Source organism: Colius striatus, chromosome 12, assembly GCF_028858725.1.
Source record: "Colius striatus isolate bColStr4 chromosome 12, bColStr4.1.hap1, whole genome shotgun sequence".
NCBI lineage: Eukaryota > Metazoa > Chordata > Aves > Coliiformes > Coliidae > Colius > Colius striatus.
In genome coordinates, this window is record NC_084770.1 from 7,824,468 (window position 1) to 7,847,177 (window position 22,710).

Consider the following 22,710-nt stretch of genomic DNA (forward strand, 5'->3'; position numbering starts at 1 on the left):
GCTTCAGGTTTTGGGTTGTTTTTTCTCTGGAGCTTATTTGCTTTGAAATCTATACACTATATCCTGTCTTGCTTCATGGATGTAATGATTATCTCTGATCCAGGATGCAGTCACTGTGACATAGTTGTTCACCTCTATTTATGCCAATAGATGACTGGGCATCAGGTTACCCACGGTTGCAGCAAAGTTGGCAGGGAGGGAAACTCAAGCCCCTTACTGTCTGACAGCAGGTATCCCGTGGACAGATTTACACCCGTATTAAATGATTACACACTCATGGGCAGCTGTGTCTGGGGTAGATGTGAAATCATGGCTGTATGGCATGTCCCTGGGCCCAATGTAGTGCCCGTGAGACTTGAACACCTCTTGCAAAGGTGCCAGAAAAGCAGCACAGCTCTCCTGCTGTCTCATCTGCCTCTGTGCTGGGCACTGCTGCTTGCCTCCCCATGCCCTGACTGTGTCCCAAAGCAGAGGGGGGCTCCTGATCACCCTCCTTTTCTGACATGCCAAGTTTAAGGTGTTGGACAGAGCCTGGAGCTCTTGATTCTGCCTTTTTGTTTTGGGAGCATATATATATACATATATATATCTATATATATATAGTTCTTAGAATGGACTGCTTCATCATAACCTGTTAGACCTTAGACTGTTTTCTTTTTGTGAATTTAAGCTGCAGGTTGAATGCCTTCCTTGCTGGTTGTAACCACAGCGGTCTGACAGTTGGGATGCCAAAGGGTGGACGTGCATCAGGTCCCTTCCTTTGTTAACAGAAGAGCTGTGATGTTTGACCTGGAGCCTTTGTATTAATGCTGGTGTTGGGCACCTCCCCTGTCCTTCTGAAATCATTTTTTGTGAATGATTTTTTTATCCCCTCTCCTCTCCCTTCTCATAACATCAGCGTTTTTGTCTTTGAAGATGTTATACATAAAATTACGCTCAACACCAACACTCCTGATCTGTGACTGAGGGGTGTGTATCTCCTTCCATTTGTCCAATTCTTTGGATGCCTGCAGACACTGGACACGTTGGCTCCTGGTGTGTGCTGTGCCCTCCCTGTGCCATTGCACTTCCATATTTATGCTTTCTTTTTGGCCCATTGCCTTTGGGTGCCCAGTTTCTTTCCACGTCAATGATATTAAGGCATCCAGGCAATTAGTTGGCGCTTTGGGATTATTTTTCTTTTTGAGGCTTTCTGTCCTTGAAACCTTCACAAAGTTGTTAAACTGATGTGTGGAGGGAAACAATGCTTTCTACATTTCCTTCCTCAAATAGAAGCGATTCTTTTCCTGCCTCTTGAGATGAAAAGACAACACAGTGAGCTCACTCTCACTTTCAGCAAGGAATAGCTTTTTAATTAAAAAACAATAAGGAATTTGGGGTTAAAAAGATGTGTGATATAAATCACCATCAAGATCTGTTTCGCAACTATTTTTTTTTGTAATTGTTTGGCATGTTCCCTGCTTCCGCGGGCTGGGTAAATCCTTTGTGGGTTTAATCTCTAGCCTGCAGGCACAGAAAATACATTGCACAATTTGGCCTTTGCAATTTAAAGATGCTTCTTTTTTTCTTCCTTAGCTTAAATACCTGTAGCATCTTCTCTGCCATATGGCAGGGTGGCATTGAGTGAGGAGGGAAGGAACCAGCTTGGCTTATTTTTAATCCCTTTCTCCTCCCCAGTGTCTCTCCCAACTTTGGCTTTTCCGACGTTGGCGATGTGTACACTTTGAAATGCAAATAATCCCTGAATATTGCTAGTTAATCCTTGTGCTGCCACATCACCCGCCACCCACCCATGCGTGCGCCGGCTCTTCCCATCCCAGCAGGGCAGAGGGCCATGCTGTGCTCTCAACCAGTATAAACCTGTCGGTGCTGTGTTTGAGCAGCTGGGACCAGGGACCAGCCATAGTGGCCACGGCTGCTAGAGATGTTTTTTGAGAAAACAACCACCTTGTGGCTTTCACTTTTTTTTGTCTACAAGAACCAAAGGGATAGAAGTGGGGAAATGCCAGCAATTCCTGTGGGTTATGTGGTTAGAGTTACTGGGTGGATTAGTAACTAGCAGAGTTACCAGAGTTACCCTGTGCTCGTGAACCTCTCAGCACCAGGAGAAAACTGAATGCTTCTGGAGTGGGGTGCTGATGAAAACCAATGTGTCTTGAAAGAACTTGTACAGCAGAAGAGACTGGAGAGTCTTCATGGGAGACACCCAGAAAAATGGATTCAGGTTACAATGGTCTGAACTACATAAGAGTTTCCTTGCAACCATTCCTGCTAAGCACATGCCCTATTTTAGTGAGGGTTTTTGAATGGAAACCAATGACTCTGGCCCATGTCTTGATGTTTTGCTGAGTAAATATTTCCAGATGTGAACAGATTTCAGGAAAATGATGCACCAGTGTTACTGCTTTAGTGAGGAACATCTTAAAGGAGGAGATCTAATGTGCTCCAAATCAACACAGTAAACAAGAGCATCATGTTCTGCTCCAAGTGTTCATTGCACAGTTACAACTTCCCCTTTCAAGGCAGCTGCTGGGTTGTGTTCCAGGTCCTACCGTGGACCTGGTCTTTGGACTGTTCAACTCTTTTGACTTTTGATTATTTTATTGAAAAACATAATTATTTTTCCCCTCTGCCACAGACAGAATGCTTTTGGATTTAGAAATGTGGAGATTGACACAGAGGTGTGAGATACTTTATAAAGATAATTCAAATGTCAGATTTAGTTCAGCTCCCAAGGTCTTGCTTTCGAGCACTGCTCAGTTCCAAGGTTCATGTTTTCATTTCATCCTGCTGCAAACGCAGGAGGGCTTCTTACAAAACAGGATGAAACACTTCATGTGTGTGATTTCCAGTGCTTCCAGGATTACAGGGTGCTATCAAAAAAATAGTGTCCATTTTGTTAGGTGGGTAATGTGCGTTCCTTGGAAGAGGAGACGTGTACCCAAGAGAAAGACTCTTTGTGTAAAAGCAGTGCTCTTTATCTGAAGATTTTTGCTTTTGGGGAAACTAAGATATAGATTTATACTCTGCTGTTCTAAAACAGATTAAGTTCTTGGGTCTTTGCTGCTTGTCTGGAAGTGTGACTGTTGTGTGAACAAATGCAGTGCATGTGCAGTAGCTGATGCATCCACTTATGTGTGCAAATCATCTCCATCCTTCTGGTATGCCTCCATTGCTAGCTGAACATTCTGACTCTCTCTTGCTCTTTTTCCTCATCCAGTATTCCACTGAGCTGAAAAAGCTGTACTGCCAGATCGCCAAGACGTGTCCTATCCAGATCAAAGTGATGACACCTCCACCTCAGGGAGCTGTCATCAGGGCTATGCCAGTCTACAAGAAAGCTGAACATGTTACCGAAGTGGTCAAACGCTGCCCAAACCACGAGCTGAGCCGGGAGTTCAACGAGGGTAAGGAGGGCAGTGCTTTGCTGGCAGTCCCTCTCCAAAGCAGCTTGGCTAATGAGTGGCCAGTGTGGGGATTTGGTGACAGTTTCCAGTTTTCCAGCAGCAAACCTGCTGGAAGCAATCCTCTGTGCAATATCTTGCACAACTTTTTATTTCCTGTGCTTAGCAGGAAGCTTTGTGAGGTGAGAGTCAGTCTCATCTTTCCAGTAATGAGTGATAGGACAATGGGAAGGAAGAGGAAATGGATTCAAGTTGGGCATGGAGAGGTTTAGATTGGAGATTAGGAACAACTTTTTCACCAGGAAGGTTTTTAAGCATTGGAACTGTCTGCCAGGGAGATGGTGGGGTCCTTATCTCTGGAGATACTGAAAATGATGAGGAGCTGAGGGATGTGGGTTAGTGATGGGATTGGCAGTGTGAGGTGAGTGGTTGGACGTGATGATCTTAAAGGTCTTTTCCAACTGAAATGATTCTATGATTCTAAGCTTCATACTATACTTTATTTGTCCCTGTACAAGCACGTCCTTGGGAAGAAAGTACAGAAATAATCCTCATGCCTGCCCAGGTTGGATGGATGTCTGTCCCCATGGCAGGCAGTGCCCTTCTGGCAGCCTTTCCCCACCCTGCTTTTGCTCTCGCAATGAGAAGCAGCTGTTCTTGTGCTCAGGAATGAGCTTCCATGTCGCTGGGACAGGGATCTAGTAACAGGATGCAATATCATCTCCAGTCCTTAATCCATGCCTCAAAGGCAGAGGGGCTGTTTATCTCCAGCAGCATAATGCAAAGTGCCAACATCAACTCTAGGCAACCTTCCTGTACATGGAACGCTTTAATCGGTTCAGTATTAATGTTTTAATCTTTTACTTGCTTCTCGTTGTGTCAGTGAAATAGCAGCTGTTTTAAAAATGTCCTGGGGTTTTCTGCAAACTCATGGGCTGGGCTGTGTTTTGCCTTGGCCACATAAGTTCACACAAGTTCAGATGAGCATCTGTTTTATTCTACGTGCATTATTTATCTCCTACTGTAAAAAAACCCAGTCGGTGTCAGCTAACAGGATGTCTTAGGAGCCTGCATCCCTTTGCTGGTTACAGGGCAGCCAGCTAGACAAGCCCAAAAATAAGCAAAGACTTGGGAGTGTAAAATCAGAGTGCAGTGAGACTACTCTTTGAAATAGCTTTTCATATTAGGCAGTGTTTTTCTGACAGAACTGGATTTTCTTGAGGGTTGATACGTGATTCAATAATGGAGTTGTAAGGAAAAAAAACCCTGAGCCTGCAAATTGTTGTAGAATGTTAATTGTTATTGTGAAATAAGTATTCCTCTAGAAATATGCTCTATTTCAAGTAAGAAATGAACAATTCAAACACAAAAGAGATTCTTGGTATGAACCCTTACCAGGCTTCCTTCCTCAGAACTTAGTTGCACATTGTAGAAACACTGAAGAAAACTTGCAGGAATTAAACTGTTTTTTGAAAGATACTGGAGAGGAGCCTAGAAACAAAGATCACTTTCCTTTTTGCTGCTGCTTGTAAGCAAGCATGATTTTTTTCAAGCCGACCAATAATTAAATGTATTGCTGCTTGAATCTTTTTCAGATCTTTAGGATCAAGAATGAGAGAGGGAACAGAAAAGGGCTGGAAATTTGATGAGGAACAGAGACTTGGCAAAATTTTCTTGGTTGTATGCATTAGGGGGAGGAAAAGAAAGGGTTCTCAGATGGTACGAAAATCCATATGGAGCTGGAAGAGTTGCTGTGAGCTGCTGTTCAGTTGACATTTGAGCTTGCTTAGTCAGGGATCTTGGGGAGCCAATGTCCAAGTTTACTCACAGATGTCCAGCATGAGCTTGAAAATGTTGCTTCTGATGTGAGGCAGCAGGGATCTTGGGAAGGGATACTGTAAGCGCTGGGAGGCACACACGTGCTCTGATAGACCTCTGGAGGCTAGGTATGGGAGTTTCTCTTGGTGGAAGATCTTGCCGCCCTGTGCATGACTTTGCTTTGCTGAACAGTGTCTCTTGTTTTTTGTCTCCTTGCCCTTGCAGGGCAGATTGCACCTCCCAGCCACCTGATCAGGGTGGAAGGGAACAGCCATGCTCAGTACGTAGAAGACCCCATCACCGGGAGGCAGAGCGTGCTGGTCCCCTACGAGCCACCCCAGGTATGTCATGGGCTCAAGGTGGTGGCATATGGGCAAACAGAGGGGTGAGGGTTGTAGCCTAGTCAAGACTTGGGATCTTGTCCTTTCCTCATCTTCATAATGATGAATCCCTTCTTCCTGTTACTCAGAAATGAGCTTTTAAACACCCTTGTTATCCCTTGAGAACAGGACTGCTTCATTTCTTCCGAGGGAGCTTTGTGGTAGGGCCTATTTCATGCTAGTCTGATTGCAGTACAGCTATAGCTATAGAAGTGCAAGAGAGCCTGGAAAAAGCAGAGCTTTGTATACACCATCTCTTCTGCTCACCCCTTTTTGTCTCATGCAGGTGGGTACAGAGTTCACGACAGTATTGTACAACTTCATGTGTAACAGTAGCTGCGTGGGAGGGATGAACCGTCGCCCAATCCTCATCATTGTGACGCTGGAAACCAGAGAGTAAGTAGTGCATCACGAGTGCAGCACTTTGCCTGAGAGATGGCCTTCTGACTCCTCTTCTGCTCAGGGCAGCAGTGCTTGTCCTTACGGACAGTTTGATGCAAGGGGCCATGGGATATTTCCAAATATTTGCTGCCATCCTGACAAGGAAATGGGAGGTTTGAGTGGTCTGTCCATGCATTGTTTGGGGGGAAGTTTAGGGCTGCTGCTGGCCTGGAGCTGAGCAGCCAGCTGACGTTTTTCCCCACCTTTCTTCCCAGCGGGCAAGTCTTGGGGCGCCGGTGTTTCGAGGCCCGCATCTGCGCCTGCCCGGGCCGGGACCGCAAGGCAGATGAGGACAGCATCCGCAAGCAGCAAGTCTCCGACAGCACAAAGAATGGTGATGGTACGAAGCGCCGTAAGTAGCTGGCAGAGCTGGGCAGATTGCAAACTGGGTTGTCACCGGGTGCAGGTGCCAGGGCTTGTGCCACGGGGACAGAGCGGTGCTGTGCATGGGCTTGGAGGCAGGAGAGCATTTAATGTCTATTCTCCCAGGATCGATCAGCCTGAGCTGATGGTCACAAAACAGCATTTGACAATCTGCAGTGCTGCCTGTGTTAGATCAGCCCTTCCATCAATGGCTAGAGGGGGTGTTTATTTGCCACCCTCAAGGTACATGGTTGAGACTTTAACCACTTTTTTTGAACCTTTACTGCTTGTTTGGGACTGTGCTGTCATTCTCTGCTCCTTCTTGTGCAATGGCTGTCTCCCAGCCCCAGGGATCTAGATTAAGACTGCATGTTAACCTTGCTGTGCATTGTAAGGGCCCTGGTGAGCGACCTCTCTGTGCTCTGAGGATGGCAATGCAATCAGCAGACATGCAAGATGTGGAAGCCCAACTTTGGTTTCCCACGTATGCTCAGTGATGGCACTAAGCTGAACAGCAAGGCAGCAGATTTTAACAGGAGGCAGATTGGAGGGGAGGTCATTTTCATAGTGAATTCTATGTGCTCCCTGCCTGCTGTCTCTCCTTTCTGGATCACTGATCCTCCAAGAGCTCATGAACAGTGGAATGCCAAAGCTCACAGACTTTCCTGCAAATAGGCAGTGCTTGCTGGGGTTTTGCCATACGCCCAGTGCTCTTTGGCTGATATGTTTTCCCAAGCAGTGTGGCCACCCAGCATCTACAAAATCATGTCTATCTTATGGGGCCAGAAACTACAGGCACAGATCTGGAGTGGCTGAGGCAGAGACACTGTGAGAGTGCTGGATTTGAGCTGGCCATGCATTTCATGCCTCTGTTTTGTATCTCTCTTTTTTTTTCCCCCCTTTTTTGTTTTTGGGGGATTTTTTTGTTTGTTTTTAAATGGGATGCTTTTGGGGTTCCTCTTCCAGCTTTTCGACAAGGAACTCATGGCATACAGATGACATCTATCAAAAAGAGACGTTCCCCAGATGATGAGCTCTTATACTTGCCGGTAAGTTCCCTCTCTCTTTGTGTTTACACTGTGTATTAGCACCTTCCTCCGTGCCTTGAGGCTGCTCACCTAGACCTTGAAGAGAATTGAAGATGGGGGTCGGATGTGGAGGTTTTGGTTGGTTGGTTGTTTTTTAATCCTCAGAGCTACCTATTTTAAATACACATTTCACATAAAAAGTATGAAAAATCCCATTAGCTGCTGACTGAGAGTGGCTTGTGCAAAGCATGTGAGAATCTTCCAAGGGATTGTCTGCCCTGGTGGAAACATTGGCTTAAATGCCTAACTGCATTTCCTCCTCTGATGTTTCTGGATCTGTGGCACTTGGACTTTCTCTGGAGATAATGGCTGTTGTCTTCCTGACAAAGCTGGATGCTTCTGTGGCTTTTGTATGCATTACTACTGTAATGTAGAGATAGAAGTGAAATACGCTGTACTGTCAGATGAGAAAGGAAAAGAAGCATCTGTAACTGGTCATTTAGCAGCTTCCCAGTGACCCGCTTTCAGTTGGATAAATCATGATGTGTCTAGAGGAGAAGATGTGGATGTAGTCATTTTAAGGCTTTTCCCTCTCTCCTTTTTTTCCATGATCCAGGTGAGGGGACGGGAGACATATGAAATGCTACTAAAGATCAAAGAGTCCTTGGAACTAATGCAATACCTTCCCCAGCACACAATTGAGACCTACCGACAGCAGCAACAGCAGCAGCACCAGCACTTGCTTCAGAAGCAGTGAGTATGAGTGTGCTTGCAGTGACCTTTGCAGGGAGGATGGTGTGAAGGGGAGAGGAGAGAGACACAGAAGGCTTCTGCACAGTTGTTCATAGGGATATAGTGCTCAACTGAGAGCAAAGCACTTCTACAGTACTTCATTGGCAAAATCTTTTCCAACACCACTGCTGCTTGTTGACTCCCTGGTCAGACCAGGTAGAGGCTGATGCGAGGAGTCTGGCTGCTACCAAGTCTCTGGAGCAGAACCTGAGAGATTGAGTTGAAAATTCATGTTTCATAACCTGCACAATGGGACAACACAGTCCTCCTTCCTCAAATGTACATCCCAACTGCTTGCAAAGTCCCTCTCTAGTATCTCATCCCCCATAATTCACTTTTTGTCTTTAGAGAGTGAATGAAGACAAGCTTAACACCTCATTTCTGACTTCCAGTTGGGGCCCAAGGCACAGCAAGGCAGTGCCATTGAACAGCCTGCAGACAGAAATCCAATGTGACTATGCCCAGGCTGGGGAGTGGTGCCCAAGGGTGGACATCTGCTTCTCTTATCTGCTCCATGGGAATGGCAATGAATGTGGAGCCATCTCCATGGCTTCTCTAGGGTGTTTGGGCTTATCACAAGAGCACACAAATCTGGGTCTGTGAGCACTGGCTCAGCTGGGTATTTGGACTCCACTCTTTGGTGCTGTTGGAGGGCTGGTGTCCCAGTGGGAGAGATACTTGTAGGTTCCTCAGCTATGAAGAGGGAAACTGAAAGTCAGGAGGTAGGATTAAACATGTAATAATCACTTTGTGACCAGCGAGTGCTTCAAAGAAAGACTCCACATGTACACTTTTGAAGGGTTTTTTAAAACTGACCTGTCACTGAGTGTCTCCACACTTCATGTGAGGAACTTTCCATCCAGGCAGGCATGGTCCCTACCTGAACTCGTCTGCAAGGCCTGCGCCAGGATTACTTTAGGTGGTGTAAGTGGCCAGAGGATGGGGAGAAGAAGGGCCAAATAAAGTATCTGGTTTCCATTTCCCTCTCTGTTCCCAAAGCTTTCCAGTTACGGAGTCTGGGTCAGAGAATGACTTCCCAGACAGTCTGTAAGTGGTGTCATTCACCAGCATTGCTTCACCTGCTGTATCGGGTGACAGCAAACAGCCCTCCCGGGCTGTAGGTACCCGCCAGCGGTAGTGCTCAGGATCTCACACGTTCCTGCTGCTAAGCTCACGCGTCAAGAGGCTGCGGGTAGGACTCATTCCACCACAGAGGTTAGCACCAGGCCAAGGCACCACAGAAGTCCCACTTGAGCCTGTAGGGATTTATTTCAGTGCCTCCAGCTTGTCTCAGGACTTCTGCAATACTGCGGCTTTCTGCCAGGTCTCTGCGTGCGTTCATATTTCGACCTGTGTGGTTTTTAGTGTCAGCTGGAGTCTTGTGGAGGTGTGAAAAAAGCCTTGTGCCAAAATGACCAGAGCATCCAAGGGCTCTGGACCCTCTTTCAGAGCACTTACAAATTCTCATTGTTATTTATTTTTCAGTCCTCTTCACTGTTTGTGTACGCTATAGCCTGTATTTACTAGCTCCGAGGCATTGCAGCCTTTGTGCGCTCAGCTGCAAGTCTTCAAAGCTCCACCTGAACTGCAGCCATTTCATTTGAGAAATGGTTTTATAAGCAGAAATGGACAGCAGCACACGACAACTTTTCACTTGGTGCTGGCAGTTCATAGAATCATAGAATAGTAGGAGTTGGAAGAGACCTCTTAAAATTCATCCAGTCCAAACCCTGCTAAAGCAGGTTCCCCTCGATTGGATCACACAGGAATGTGTCCAGGTGGGCTTGGAAACCTCCAGAGAAGGAGATTCCACACTCTCCTTGGGCAGCCTGTGCCAGGGCTCCCTCACCTGAACAGGAAAGTTTTTCCTTATCTCTAAGTGGAACCTTGTGTTCCATCTTACACTCATTAACCTTAGTCTTGTCACAGAACTGGGAACAATGGGGAAAAGTGTTTCTCCAACAACAGAAAAAAGTGTCTCCCCACCATGGTTGCTTTACTGTGATAACTGGTTTTGATCTTCCTATATCAATAGGGACGGGTTCCTGGCAACTGAGGTTGGTATTTGTGTTACCTTTAAGACAAGCATGTATAATTCCAGCCATTTCATTTAATGTAACTTCTTTTGGTATGTTTCCTGGCACTTGACTAGTTATATACTCATTTTTCTCAGCTGTTGAATGTGCTCAGATACTGGGGAGAAAGATGAAGAGCTTTTAAGAATGCCAGGAGTGTGGAGAAAAATAATTTTCCGTGTTTGTCCAGAGCTGTGGCAGTTGTCTCTCTGCTCAAAGCCTGCCCTCAAGCAGCATCCTCTGAGAGGAAATATGTGTTCAGGCAATAGTTTTTTAAGTGCAGTTAGGTTCTGGTGCTTTTTCCTTGATAATCCAGGGTATGACTTAATTTCTGAAGGAATGCATTCAGGACAAAGAGATCTTTGGACTGAAATAAGCTCATAGATGCAACTGCACACCAAAAGAAGATAGTAATGGAGCTTCAGGTCTTAATGTGAGAATGGAGAAAGAAGACAGTTTGTAGGAACTGGTTTGGGTAAGAGCAGCTTTGTGTGCAAGCAGGTTGCTGGGAGATGTCCTGCCACTGCTTTCTTGTCAAGCTGTCCAAGCTCAGCAGCACAGTGACTCCTCTGCAAGTTTGTTTTGGCTTTAAAAGATAATGCCTTTCACTGTATGGGCAGGGATGTGAATCTCCACGTTGATTCACTTTCATTCAAAGTGTATGTTAAAACTAGGAGCCAGGAAAGTGCATAGGCAGTGACCAAGTTTGAATGTGTCCTAGCAGGGCTCTGTAGGGCCAGGATGTTTGAGTCACCTTTGACTTCTCGAAATAGAGCTTTATCCACATGTACTCTACAGTCAAAGCCTTAGTGGAGGAATTGCTTGGCTTTTCAGGTTGGTTTTTTTTCTGATCAATGTTTAACATAGAAAAGCTATCATCTAGGTGTGTGGAAAGAAGTTTCCCTTTCATTCCTACTACATGGAAAGCTTTATCCTTTTTGAAGAGTAGGTAAAGCAAGGATGAGATTAGCATGGTGAAAGATAGTTTTAATAATAGAAGTTTGTCATTTTGGAAAACAACCACGTAGTTGCTCTGTGCACGTACAGACCAGCATTGTGTTTGGCTGGCCAGTAGATGCAATTGTCCTACTGTTCTGCAATAAAAAGGACAAATCTGGTGACAATCAGAAAGCTTTGTGTCCCCCCAAGATGGTCAAAACACTGCAATGCTCCACATTTTGCCAGACCTCAATCTTTCTCTGTCTCATCTCCTCTCTGTTTGCTCCTTGTGCATGGTTTTCTTTTATTTACTGATATGCCAAATACCTTCATGATCATAGGTGGGATTTATTTTTTTTTTGCTGCAGCTTCTATTCTTCCTTTTTCTCTGCCAGATCCTGGGGCCCATATTTGAAAAGCAGCACATGTGTTTATTTAGAAGACCTCCTTTTCATGATCTGCCACCGTTTGTTTAGAACACCCGTCTGCCAGAAGATCTCTGCTGCCAAACATATCAGAGGTGGCCAGTGCTTTGTCAGGGAAGGAAGGTTTCTTTGATACTCTGCTGTGAAATACGTTTACCATCAATATTCCCAAGCAGTATCTGCACAGTCTTTAAGGGTTTTACTGGGAGTCACCTTCTCACATTTAGCAATTTCTTATGGTGGGTTTCATCCTGCTTGAGCACTGGTTTCAGAACAGACTTTTTTAATTGACTGTAGCATAGAACCATGGAATATCCCAAGTTGACTTTGCTGTCTGCCTTCTAATCTAGTGAGCAGCACAGCTCATTTTCCAAATGAGAAGGAATTAACCTCCTGAGTGAGGTATGACAGAGCTTGAGCTATCCAGTGCCTGGAGTGCTTCAGCTGAGGTGGGAGCTGCAAGGATCCCAGCGCTTGCTGTCATGGGGAGGAGGCTGTTGGGAAAGGTGTTCTTCATACCTCCACATAGTCATTCTCATCTTTATGGTGGAAGCTAGTAGTGGATTTCTGCATGGTTTGGTTTGGTGTCATAGTGCTGTGCCTGCATGTGTTGTCAACTCCAGGCACTTGGATAGTGTTCTCCCTAGAGAAAAGTGTGGGATTAGGTATATGAGTATGTACTGCATTTGCTTTGACGGCTTTCAGTGCCTTCTGCATCAGCTGGCAGCCCCAGGGACCCCTCAGCTTTAGTGCCGAAGGTCCCCTGGCTTTGAATAGGGAAGTAGCTGAGATGTAAACAATATGGACCTTTCACAGCAGACACCATCCTCTCTCCCTAGCACTGGCTTGTGATCTTTAAGTAATTGAAGTTTGAAGTGTGCTCAATGGAAGCTGCTTCTCTCCTTTTCTCTTTTGGCTAAGTGCTTTCTGCCTCTTTTGTTTGTTGCTGGGAACAGTATGAGGTGGCACCATTTGCACCTATGAGTCTGGGATGCAGAAATCCAATTTCCCTGTCAACTAGTTGTTTTCTTTTCCTTGACAAGCATTCACTTGTACCTGGGGCTTTCCAGCTTTCTAAATCTGTCAGGTACCCTCACCGGAGGTGCTAAGACATCTGCATTTCCTTTCCTTCAAAGCCCATACTGTGATCATGAAGGTGGAAAGTGACTGTTTCTCTCTTGGTGGCTGGCAAAGTGTCCTGTACATTCATCTTTTTTCTTTTCTCTGATTCCTTCTCTACAGTCTCCTTTCGGCCTGCTTCAGGAATGAACTCATGGACTCAAGGAGAGACCCTCCCAAACAGACCGATGCCATCCTAAAACATTCCAGCCCCCCAAACCCATCAGTATATCCATAAACAGAGCTGGTGGGGTCTCTTTGCCTATCTGGTGGGACTAGTGGGGCAAATACACAGCCTGATAGCAACAGAATAAATAGTGAGAGTAATCTTCTGAAGGGACTCAAACTTTGCAAAAACAACAGACACTTCTACAGACCTCTTAGCTATAGCCTGTAGCATGGAGAGGTCACGTACCACAATGTTGTCTGTATTGATGTAACATTTTCTTCTCGTTTTTGTAATGTGTTGGTACTCTTTCTTTCCTTCTTCTGTATTTGTGAAACTCCACGGAGTTTCTCTGAGCAGGTCTCAATTTTAAAATGCCTCTTGTTTAAATTAAATGTGTTCATGGGCTGGGGGGATGGCAGGGGTGGGATGTTTAAACAGTCTGTGATAGTCAATTGGGCCTGTTGTAATGCCGGTCATGCAGTAATAGTGCAAGTAGCTGAAGTATTTTTACTGCTGGACAGAGGGAGATAACAATGATCTGAATTGGCACTGCTAAGGATTTTTTTTCTGTAGAAATGCCTGTTAACTTGGCATCATGAATTGTTTCCCCTTATTTCTAATCTTAATGACTCTGATCTAAAATAGATCAAAAGGGGACTGGGTGACTTTGACTTTTGCACCAGCACTCCTGGCATTAATCCAGCTGTGCTGAACTTCAGAAGGTCCTTCCCGAGTCTGTGGGCTGAGCTGCACAAGTTGAATGTGAGGTGGAAGTCTTTCTGTGTAGTGACATCCCTGTTGTTCTGCAGCTGAGGATGTAAAGGGCAATATGTCCAAAACTGCTCATTGCCCTACCTGTGAAAAGGATTTGGTTTACCCCTTTCTTTGCAGATGTTCAGCAGCTTCTAGATGTTGCCTTAGAGTTTTAATTGACCCTACTATGTTTTACTCCATCATTACAAATGTCATAGTTTAAAGGGATGTGGTGCCAGTGTGTGCTGCAGTTGACTGCCAAGTGGCCTTGGGCCATCCCCACCGTGTCCATTAATCCTGCAACCAGTGGCCTTTGCTTGTTGTGGCCATGAGGTGCATCCTGGCTTAGCAATTGCTGTGCAGGGGACTGTTTCTCAGCAAGAACTTGTAAATCCTCACACTACTTGTATCAAACGCTATCTCTGAAAGCCATTTATGTGAAGCTTGACAAGGAGGATTTGAATGATTCAGGAACTTCATCTCTAAGTGTCAAGCCCAGACCAGCACAAAGGAGGAACAATCACCAGGCAAATAATGTGCCTTGGAAATAAGCTGGCATTGCTGAGCGTGGCATTAGGTGCAGATACTGGCAATGAAGGAGCTGGTTGAGGGTGGACATGATGCCTGTTGTGACTCTCCCCACTGAGAGGTGCTAAATGTCCTTACACGAAGAGCAGCTTCTAATGCTGCTAGAGAAATGTCCTTCGACCCATGCTTTCAGGCAGTGGCATCTCTCCTGAGGAACCCTCCGATGTTCATGGCTACCAGAAACAGAAAGTTGCTGAAGGTACACCAGGAACCTCCAGACTAGTGTCTGCCCAGATCAGCAGTGACTGTGAAAGCTTGGTTGCAAGTGCTGGTGACCAGCAGCCCCTGAGAAATGCAAGAGACTGGATCAATAGTGATGGGGACCTGTGTGCCTGCAGTGCAGTCTATGCTGGATTTATTTGGGGCAGGTGCATACCCAGCTCTGACACACTTGTGGTTAGGCAGAGCCTGAAGAGAAGGAGCCTCCCAAATGCAGAGCATGCCTTCTGGCCACCCACCAGGGAAAAAAGCCTGATGCAGTGGGAGAGGACTCTTATCTCTGAACATCACATCATCTGCTTCCAGGCAGCAGAGCTGCAATCTAAACAAGTGATGACTTGTACTATCGTCTCCTTTGAGAGTCATATCCCATCTCAGGGTATCTCCTTCATTGTCTTAGTAAGACTTATTCTACTGTAGGAGTATGAGGGAGGGCTGATGGAGAAGAGACGCAAAAATTGTGATTAAATACAAATAATAACTAATTAAACACTAGCAGTGGCTATTTTATACGGCTGCAGCTTTACTGTTGTTCCTTGTGTGAACCTGATGAAGTGCCTCTTTACTTTGCCTGGAAACTCCAGGAAGTGCTTTGAGATCACAAAGCAGATAACTATTGTTCTGTGCCTTTTTATTTGGGAGAAGAAACGCAATACTGTTCCTATCCCTGTGAGAGGTGGGAATCTGAACTGCAAATGCAGCACAAAAGTAGGATTATGCTTGGCCCTATTGGTCTGTCCTTCCAGTGAAGGTTTATTCCTGCATCTTTGTCTTGCCTGCTTGTGGATGGCAATATGGATGTACTGCGAGAGGAACATGCTAACCTGTATCTAGAGCTCTGCTCCAGGACCTGTCCACAAGCAAGTTTGAGGAGTCAGCCCACCCCAATACAAGGCATCCACAGCCCGCCCTGGGAGACTCCAGCTTATGCTCCAGTTGATTATCTGTTCTGACTTCTAGGAAATCTCTCGTCCCATGGTGGTAAATACAGCACTTGGGACTTTCATCAAACAAGAACATAAGTTATTTGGATTCCACTATCCCCTGATGAAAAGGCTTTCTGATTTTTCTCCTCTTTACCTGTGAGAGGATGATGATTGTGAAACTGGTCTTAATGGTGACTTGGTTTGCTCTTCAGCTCCAAGGTGGTTATCTTAAGGTGCATTTTAATTTATTTTTTATCAAGTAACCTGGAGCTGGAAGTAATTGGAGTTGCTTCATAGTCTGTCTTCTGCAGATAAAAGAAGAAAGCTTTTTCTTAGCTGTCATTTGATTGCTTCTTTGTCATCTTCGGGGCTGCAGAAAAGTAAGCCTTTTCCTTTCAAGGAATAACTGAGTGGACTAATTGGGCCTTAACAGCCAGTCAGGTCATATCAGTCTGTGTCAACTTGTTTATGTATATCCACTCCCTGTATTATAGCTCCATTCCTCAGAGAGCAGATTGCATCCACTGCCTGCCTTGGGAAATTCCCATACCTGAAATCTAATGGGAGCTGTTATCACCACCCTTGTCCCTGTGCTGTAGTAGTTCTCTGCTTCGTGACCATCGGGGCTGCTCCTTTCCATGCTCCTAGTTAGTTACCAAGCCTACAACCCACTTGTGTGGTTGTAAAGGTGCACTACTGCTCATTTTAGAGTAGCAATTGTTTGAAATATGGAGAGCAAGGGCTCTGCTTTTTAGTGTTGCACTTCATGGGCCTTCAAAGTAAATAAGTGCAACTGAGCATCACCTGTGTCACGTGTGCGACATCGCAGTGTTATGCAGCCCAGTGGGCACAACCTTAGTTGCCAGTGGACATGTTGGCCATGTGCAAACTTGGGATGTAATCCTTGCTGTATTTGCTGTGGCTACTGTAAGGAAAGGTAGGCCCAGAACTGGACAGATTTGATTCCACTTCAGTCTCTATGTGTGACTAGCTCTTGGTCTTCAAGGACAGCATGCTGTAGGCACAGAGCCTTGGATGAAATCTTAAACCCTCTGAGCCTGAGCTGCCTTGTTCTTGCACTTAATGAACCTTTGATGTCATTTGCATTAAGGCTGCTTACATGACGGTGTGCTCATCTAATGTGAATGAGGACTCTGGGACTTGTCTACTGAATCAGGTAATTGGTCTATCCAAGCAGTTTCCTACCTCTGGTGAAGGGCTGATATGCAGTGAGCTGGGGAGGCGCAGAATTATAAAAGGTAATCTGTGAACTGAACTGAGCTTCACATGTGGGAGCAAGAGGAAGTGTCTTCCTGACCTCTTGAGACGATCAGTATATGCCTTGAAGCGTGAGAGGTGGTTGCCCTCATAGGAGCTTGCATAACTACAGATGTTACTGGCTGAATAATTACATAGCCTCTTGAAGAGAAAAAAAAAATCAGTTGCAGAATGTGACTCAGTGCCTTTCGTATCAGACTGTTCCAAGAAGTATAATAGCCTCTTAATTGAAGTCCTTATACCTTGATATTAAAATGCATTTCATTGGCATCGATATCAAAGAAATGTTAATGCTCCTACTTCTAATCTTTCTTGAGACATAGTAAGTATAATTTTAATGAAAATCACTGTGCATGACATTCTTTAATACCTGTTTAAAAAAGAAACTGAGAAAAAAAGCGATACATTTTAAATGAATCCTCAAACACCATGTAGTCTGTGTGTTTAATGCCAAACCTGTTTTCTTGTGTTTCCGAGGCTGTTGCTATATTGATGTGTGACATTACTTTTCAATAAAATTTTGCATCTTGGTTTATCTCAGGACTTTTCTTTGACTAGATGATTTTCTCTAGACCTTTTACATGTCTGCTTATGTAATGGAATAGTTTAGTTGAAACTTCATATGGCTATGAAGAAAAATGCTTTTGTTATCTGTTTTAATGCCTTGAGCTTGATTGTCTTAATCTTGATTCTTATGAGTATGAATGAGATAAGAATAGAGTCCTTAAGCAATAGTTTAAAGTATGCATTTGGGTGCTTTGAGTTGGCTTGTGTTTACTTGCTTGCTTTTTTTTTTTTACCCCTGAAGTATTTTGTAGTTTCCTAACTACCTTTGCTGAGATCACTGTTGGTGGTGAAGGCAAAGTCAGGCCCACTACTGACCTCCTCAGAGACTCTTGTTTTAGTAGCAACAGGCATCCTTTTAAGAAGAAAAAATATTTCTAGTCGTGAGCTCTCAGAATAAAATCTGTCTTCAGCTTAATCAATGCAACTAAATGTTTTTTGGAAAGTCTTTGATTTTATTTGGAATTTCACTGTGTACCTGGTGACCTCCTCACTTGCATATTGTGCAGGCTGCTCGTATGTGTATTAATTTCTGCTGAAGCTCAGTTAGGATGGGTGCCTCAGCCTGTAAAGTAGAAGTATATTCAGTTTGGTCCTAAATCCAGAAGCCTCTTCGGTTAAGGGTGGTGTCAACCAGATTTGAATTTCAGGGCTGGCCTCAATGTTTCTAGTTGGTGAAGTGAAACCTCAGATCTGAATCATTCCCTTCACGCTGAAAAGTTGGGTCTGAACTTCGTGGCTCGGTTTCACTTCCCCTTGGGAGTTGCTGCCATCATTAATATTAATTTGTGAATCTTCTTGTGCTTTCGACTTCCTTGAGTCTATGAAGTTTTCTGGATCTTGTCCTGCATCTTCACTGCCAAAGGACAGTTCACACCCTTCTGTACCTCCTGTAATTGTGTAATTAGGTAACATTTCTCCAGGGCCTTAGATACTCTAGGCTCTTAGCATAGATGTTTTCTCCACCCAACAACTGCAAATCTTAAAAGTGAAGGAAGCTGGAGACAATGTAATTGTATGAAACTTGACCTTGAATGCTGAAGGTTTTAATAAATTATCTAGGAATAAGCCTTTTCTTTCCTTTACACTTTGCTTATTTGAAGTAATAACTATTCTCTTTGCATAGAAGGAAAGCCAGTTCCCAGGGCTTGGTGCAACCAGCCGTACCCAGACAAACAAGTTTCCCAGTGGGGAATAAGATGGGAATGTGCCTTTGCACGTTCACCACGGGGTCACCATGATATGGCCAAGTGAGTGCCGGGCTCTGCTGTGCTGGAGGAGCTTGTGATGCCTGTGAGGGTGCCTCGTGCCTGGAAAGCACACCTGCTTCCCCACTGCCTTTGCCCAGCCGTGCAAATGCCCCTGGTGTTAGGGAGAGCAAAACCTGCGCTCTCGTGGCACAGCAACGCTCCACCATTCCTGCAACAGGACCTGCTTTAATGATCATTTTCTGCATATCCCAAATAAAGCCCTGCTCCAGATGGGATGCCGTAGCTGTAACTCTATCTGGGAGCTGGGCTGCCGTTCAGAAGCGGTCTGCTCTTGGGGCTCTGGATTGCTTACAAGGCGGGAGTGCAGCTGGGACGCTCGGGGCTGGGCAAGGGGGGGGCCTCTGCTTTGTGGATATGCTGGATGGAGTTTGGGGCTGTCTGGACTTGAGGGAGGCTAGTGCTGTTGTTGAGTGCTAGCAGGAATCTGACACTCTTTGCAAGCAGCCTGCAGGGTTTGAATGCCAGATTCTCCTTAGCACCAACAAAAGCTGCATGTCTGTGTCCCCAGCAGCTCTGACCATTTCAGTCGTGTTCCCAAAGGTGTATGAAGTCTGTCTTGAGTAAAGAGCCTCTGTCTGTTATATATGCACCTGATAACAACCTGATTATATGAATAACAAGGAATCTTGGAGAAACCACATGTGACCTGATCTGAAAATTTTCTGTAGTTAGGATGGTTTGAAATGTCTTCCTTGGTTTTTGTTCTTACGAAAAGGATCTTTTACCACACAGAAAGCTTAACTTAAAACTACTTTGAGTTTTGACAGCCGGTTGCTGCCTTTGTGTGTGTTCTTTTCAACTGAACAACTAAGAAACTTTCCCTTCAATACTGAAATTATACTGAAAGTGAAGCTTCCCTTTGTCAGTATTTTCACGTTTCAGAGTCTCTGGGAAACTTATTTCCCTGATGACTCTTTCTCCAGTGACCTTTATCTGAGATGCTCCCATAGCACCAGCAATTTCACTGGCAGTAGCTCACCACTGCCACAAACAGCAAGTCTTGCCCTGTGGATGCACACTCTTGCTAACCATCTGCTGCAATTCCTGTCCTAACATCTCCTTGCTTTGCAGGACCTCCATGCAGTCGCAGTCATCCTACGGCTCCAACTCTCCACCGCTCAGCAAAATGAACAGCATGAACAAGCTGCCCTCAGTCAGCCAGCTCATTAACCCCCAGCAGCGCAATGCGCTCACCCCAACCACCATCCCTGATGGCATGGGAAACAACAGTAAGAAACCCTTTCTCCTTCTTCTCTTGTTCCATGCATGCTCCCCACTAGTCTGGGCAAGGAGACTTGGCATCTCCAAGTGACCATTGGTAGACTGAGGAGCCCAGAGTCATTCGCTGGGTACCTGCAGAGCCAAATAGTGCTCATTGGTGTGCCACAGGGCAAGGCTTCAGCGTCATGCTCTGAGCCCTGCAGGGGTGAACAGAGCTACTCTGTGCTGCAGATCTGGCTGGCTGCACTATCATCCATCTTTCAAGACTCATTTCTTCTTTCTTTCCCAGCAGAGGAGATGCAAATGTTGGCAAACCTTTTTTCCTTGCTTCAATTAAGACACTTCTTAGTTTCAAAGGAAATATCTGCATTTTGCAGCTCTCTAACCTGCTTCCTCCTGGCTGCTGAAGAGTGCCCAGCAGCCCTGTAAATCCAGGATGACAGACATGGTTTTAGGGGCTGAGTTTTGTTGGGGATTTTTTTTGGTTGGTGCTTTTTTCTAATTTCAAAAGCACTGGACTCCTGCCCACACCTGTTGCTTGATCCCCTTCGGGTGCTCTTGGTGTCTCTGAAAACAAAGCTGATTGGCTTCTGTATTGGGTTACTCTGCTGGCTCTGTCCCACTCCTCTCCTGAGGCAGGGAAAGCTGAGACACTAGTGCCTTGCTTAGGTTTCTACCGAGCCTCTTTGCAAGGGAAGGTGCCACAGCAGCAGCTCCAGTGAGCTCCCATCTGATCCTTGTGCAGTCATTGCGGCCCTGCTTGAAATTCCCTGTGCTCCCTGTGTAGCTTTGCAGGAGACTTAAGGCCACTTTGTCTGTGAGTGCTGTCCTTTGGTGCTGTGGGTGAAATGGGGGTCCAGGGATACCTGGGTAACAATGTGCTCCTCCTTCTTCTCTCCTCCAGTTCCCATGATGGGCACTCACATGGCCATGACCGGTGACATGAATGGCCTCAGCCCCACACAGGCGCTGCCTCCTCCCCTCTCCATGCCTTCAACATCCCACTGCACTCCCCCTCCTCCGTACCCCACAGACTGCAGCATCGTCAGGTGAGCAGGAGCAGGCTGCCCGGCGCACGCTTCCCACCCATGGGGAACAGAGGCCTGGTGTTGGGAGCCTGAAGGGTCCTGCTGGGTCCCTCACCCTCTTCTTCTGGAGCACTGGATCCCAGGGGGTCTTGGCAGTCCTGGGGCTGGCACCCTCTGGGCACCAAGCCTCAAACTCCCACTTCTGAGCAGCTGAGAGAAACAAGGACATTAGGATTGCAAGAAAGGCAAGGGATGCAGCATCTGTTGGACTCGTGGAGCTGAGGGCACCAGGCAGTCTTGCAAACATTGCTTTTTTTCCTTTTGGTTTTTTTTTTGGCTACTTGACAAGCCATATCTGGGCTCTGAAGCCCCTCTGCCCTCTGAGTTTGAACAGGTTGTAAGATGGTGCCCATAAAGGAGGAATCCTTTACGCTTAGGGAGGAATGTGCTGTTTGAAGTACTTTGCGTGCATGATGTGTCTAAGCCCCAAACTCCCCACCTTGCTGAAGCCCTCTGTCCATGCAGCAGGCTGCTGTGGGCTCAGACACCACCTGGGTGAATTGGCTTGGCAGGAGGGGCTGTGTGAGCCTTCCTGCCCCCAAGATCCAGGCTGTGCGCCAATTCTTGTCTAGGGCAGGGAGCTGCCATGAGGGCTGTCTGCTAGGCACTGAGCTGAGGGACTCCCTCATTCATTTGGTGTGGCAGCAATGTGGCTTGCTGGCCTGGGGTGTCTTGGAGAAAGTCAGGCCAAGGGTGAAAGCTTTGTTTCCTGTTGCTGCAGGTTGGCTGAGTGTTTGGTTTTTCTGTGGTTTGGGCTGTTGCAGCCAGGGTGATCCTTTTTTCTCTTTCCTTCCTTCCTTCCTCCTCTGCAGCTTCTTAGCGAGGTTGGGCTGCTCATCCTGTGTGGATTATTTCACGACCCAGGGGCTGACCACCATCTATCAGATTGAGCATTACTCCATGGATGTAAGTAACTCCTCACCATTTCCTTTGCTTGCACCCTTGGCCCTGCTTTAGGATCGGGTCAGAAATTCAGACTCAGTATATTTTTATTTTTATATGATTAGTTTGATTTAAGGTTGTTGCACACAGAGACTTTACTGTGAGGTAAAGAGAGGCTGCACTCAGGGCCAGCACAGTAACTGCCTTGCCTAGCAGAGAGAAAGTGTGTCTCCCCTCCCCACCACTCTCTGTTTTAGCCCCTGAAGTGGCCCCAGCCCAAGGCCTGGTTTCAGTTTACACTGCTCTGAAACACCTCACTTGCCTGCAGACAATCCTGCAGGCTATCCACAAGTGGTCTGCATTTTTCCCTCCCTGCTTCTGTTTTCTGGCCTTACCTTAATGATATTCCCTTGACATTGGCATCTCAGCCCTATTTGGGATTTTTTTTCCTCTTGCATGGCTTTTGCTGCAGGGTTGCTGCTTCTCCTGTGCCATTGCTCTCCTCTGAGCTGGCTGTCCCATGTTTTTGCCCCAAGATTTTTGCAAGGCTGTGGTGCCTTTGCTTTCTAGCGTAGGCTGCCTTCCTTCTGCTGCTGCTCTGATTAGAAAAGCTGACCCAAATTAACCAAAGCTGGCTACTCATTTATTCAGGAGCTAATATCACATTTCCCAGAGTTTAGCAATGCTATTCTCAGGTACCACACCAGAGATGATGTGGCCTCCAAGTCCAAGTTGTGTAAGGTTATGTGTCTTTTCTTAATTTTTGGTTATTTTCAAGTAATTAAGGCAATTCCCATAGAGCCAGACCCAGAGCTTCTGGGCTCAAATTTGGATTCTAAAATCCTTTTGCAGGCTTCGAAATAAACAGGGAAAGTTTTCAGAGCTGTTGAACTTCTGCAGCCTGGCATCCCCCACCATAGACAACCAGCACATCTCCATGAGGTTGTCTTGGAGGCCTGGCAGTCCA

General features: G+C 45.9%; 1 protein-coding gene across 3 annotated transcripts in view; it reads left to right on the top strand.

Annotated features, from left to right (window-relative positions):
* The window catches only part of TP63 (tumor protein p63), a 101,934-nt gene that overhangs the window by 78,356 nt on the left and 868 nt on the right, over positions 1–22,710 (top strand). Inside the window, exons 5-13 of one of the 3 annotated variants that reach the window (XM_062005499.1) lie at positions 3,221–3,407; positions 5,448–5,563; positions 5,889–5,998; positions 6,259–6,395; positions 7,373–7,455; positions 8,051–8,187; positions 19,624–19,781; positions 20,678–20,822; positions 21,674–21,767. In XM_062005499.1, the coding sequence (XP_061861483.1) occupies positions 3,221–3,407; positions 5,448–5,563; positions 5,889–5,998; positions 6,259–6,395; positions 7,373–7,455; positions 8,051–8,187; positions 19,624–19,781; positions 20,678–20,822; positions 21,674–21,767 (1,167 nt within the window). Of the gene's footprint in view, positions 1–3,220; positions 3,408–5,447; positions 5,564–5,888; positions 5,999–6,258; positions 6,396–7,372; positions 7,456–8,050; positions 8,188–12,907; positions 13,023–19,623; positions 19,782–20,677; positions 20,823–21,673; positions 21,768–22,710 lie in introns of those variants that run through there. The other 2 variants (XM_062005500.1, XM_062005501.1) reach the window with 2 other exon arrangements.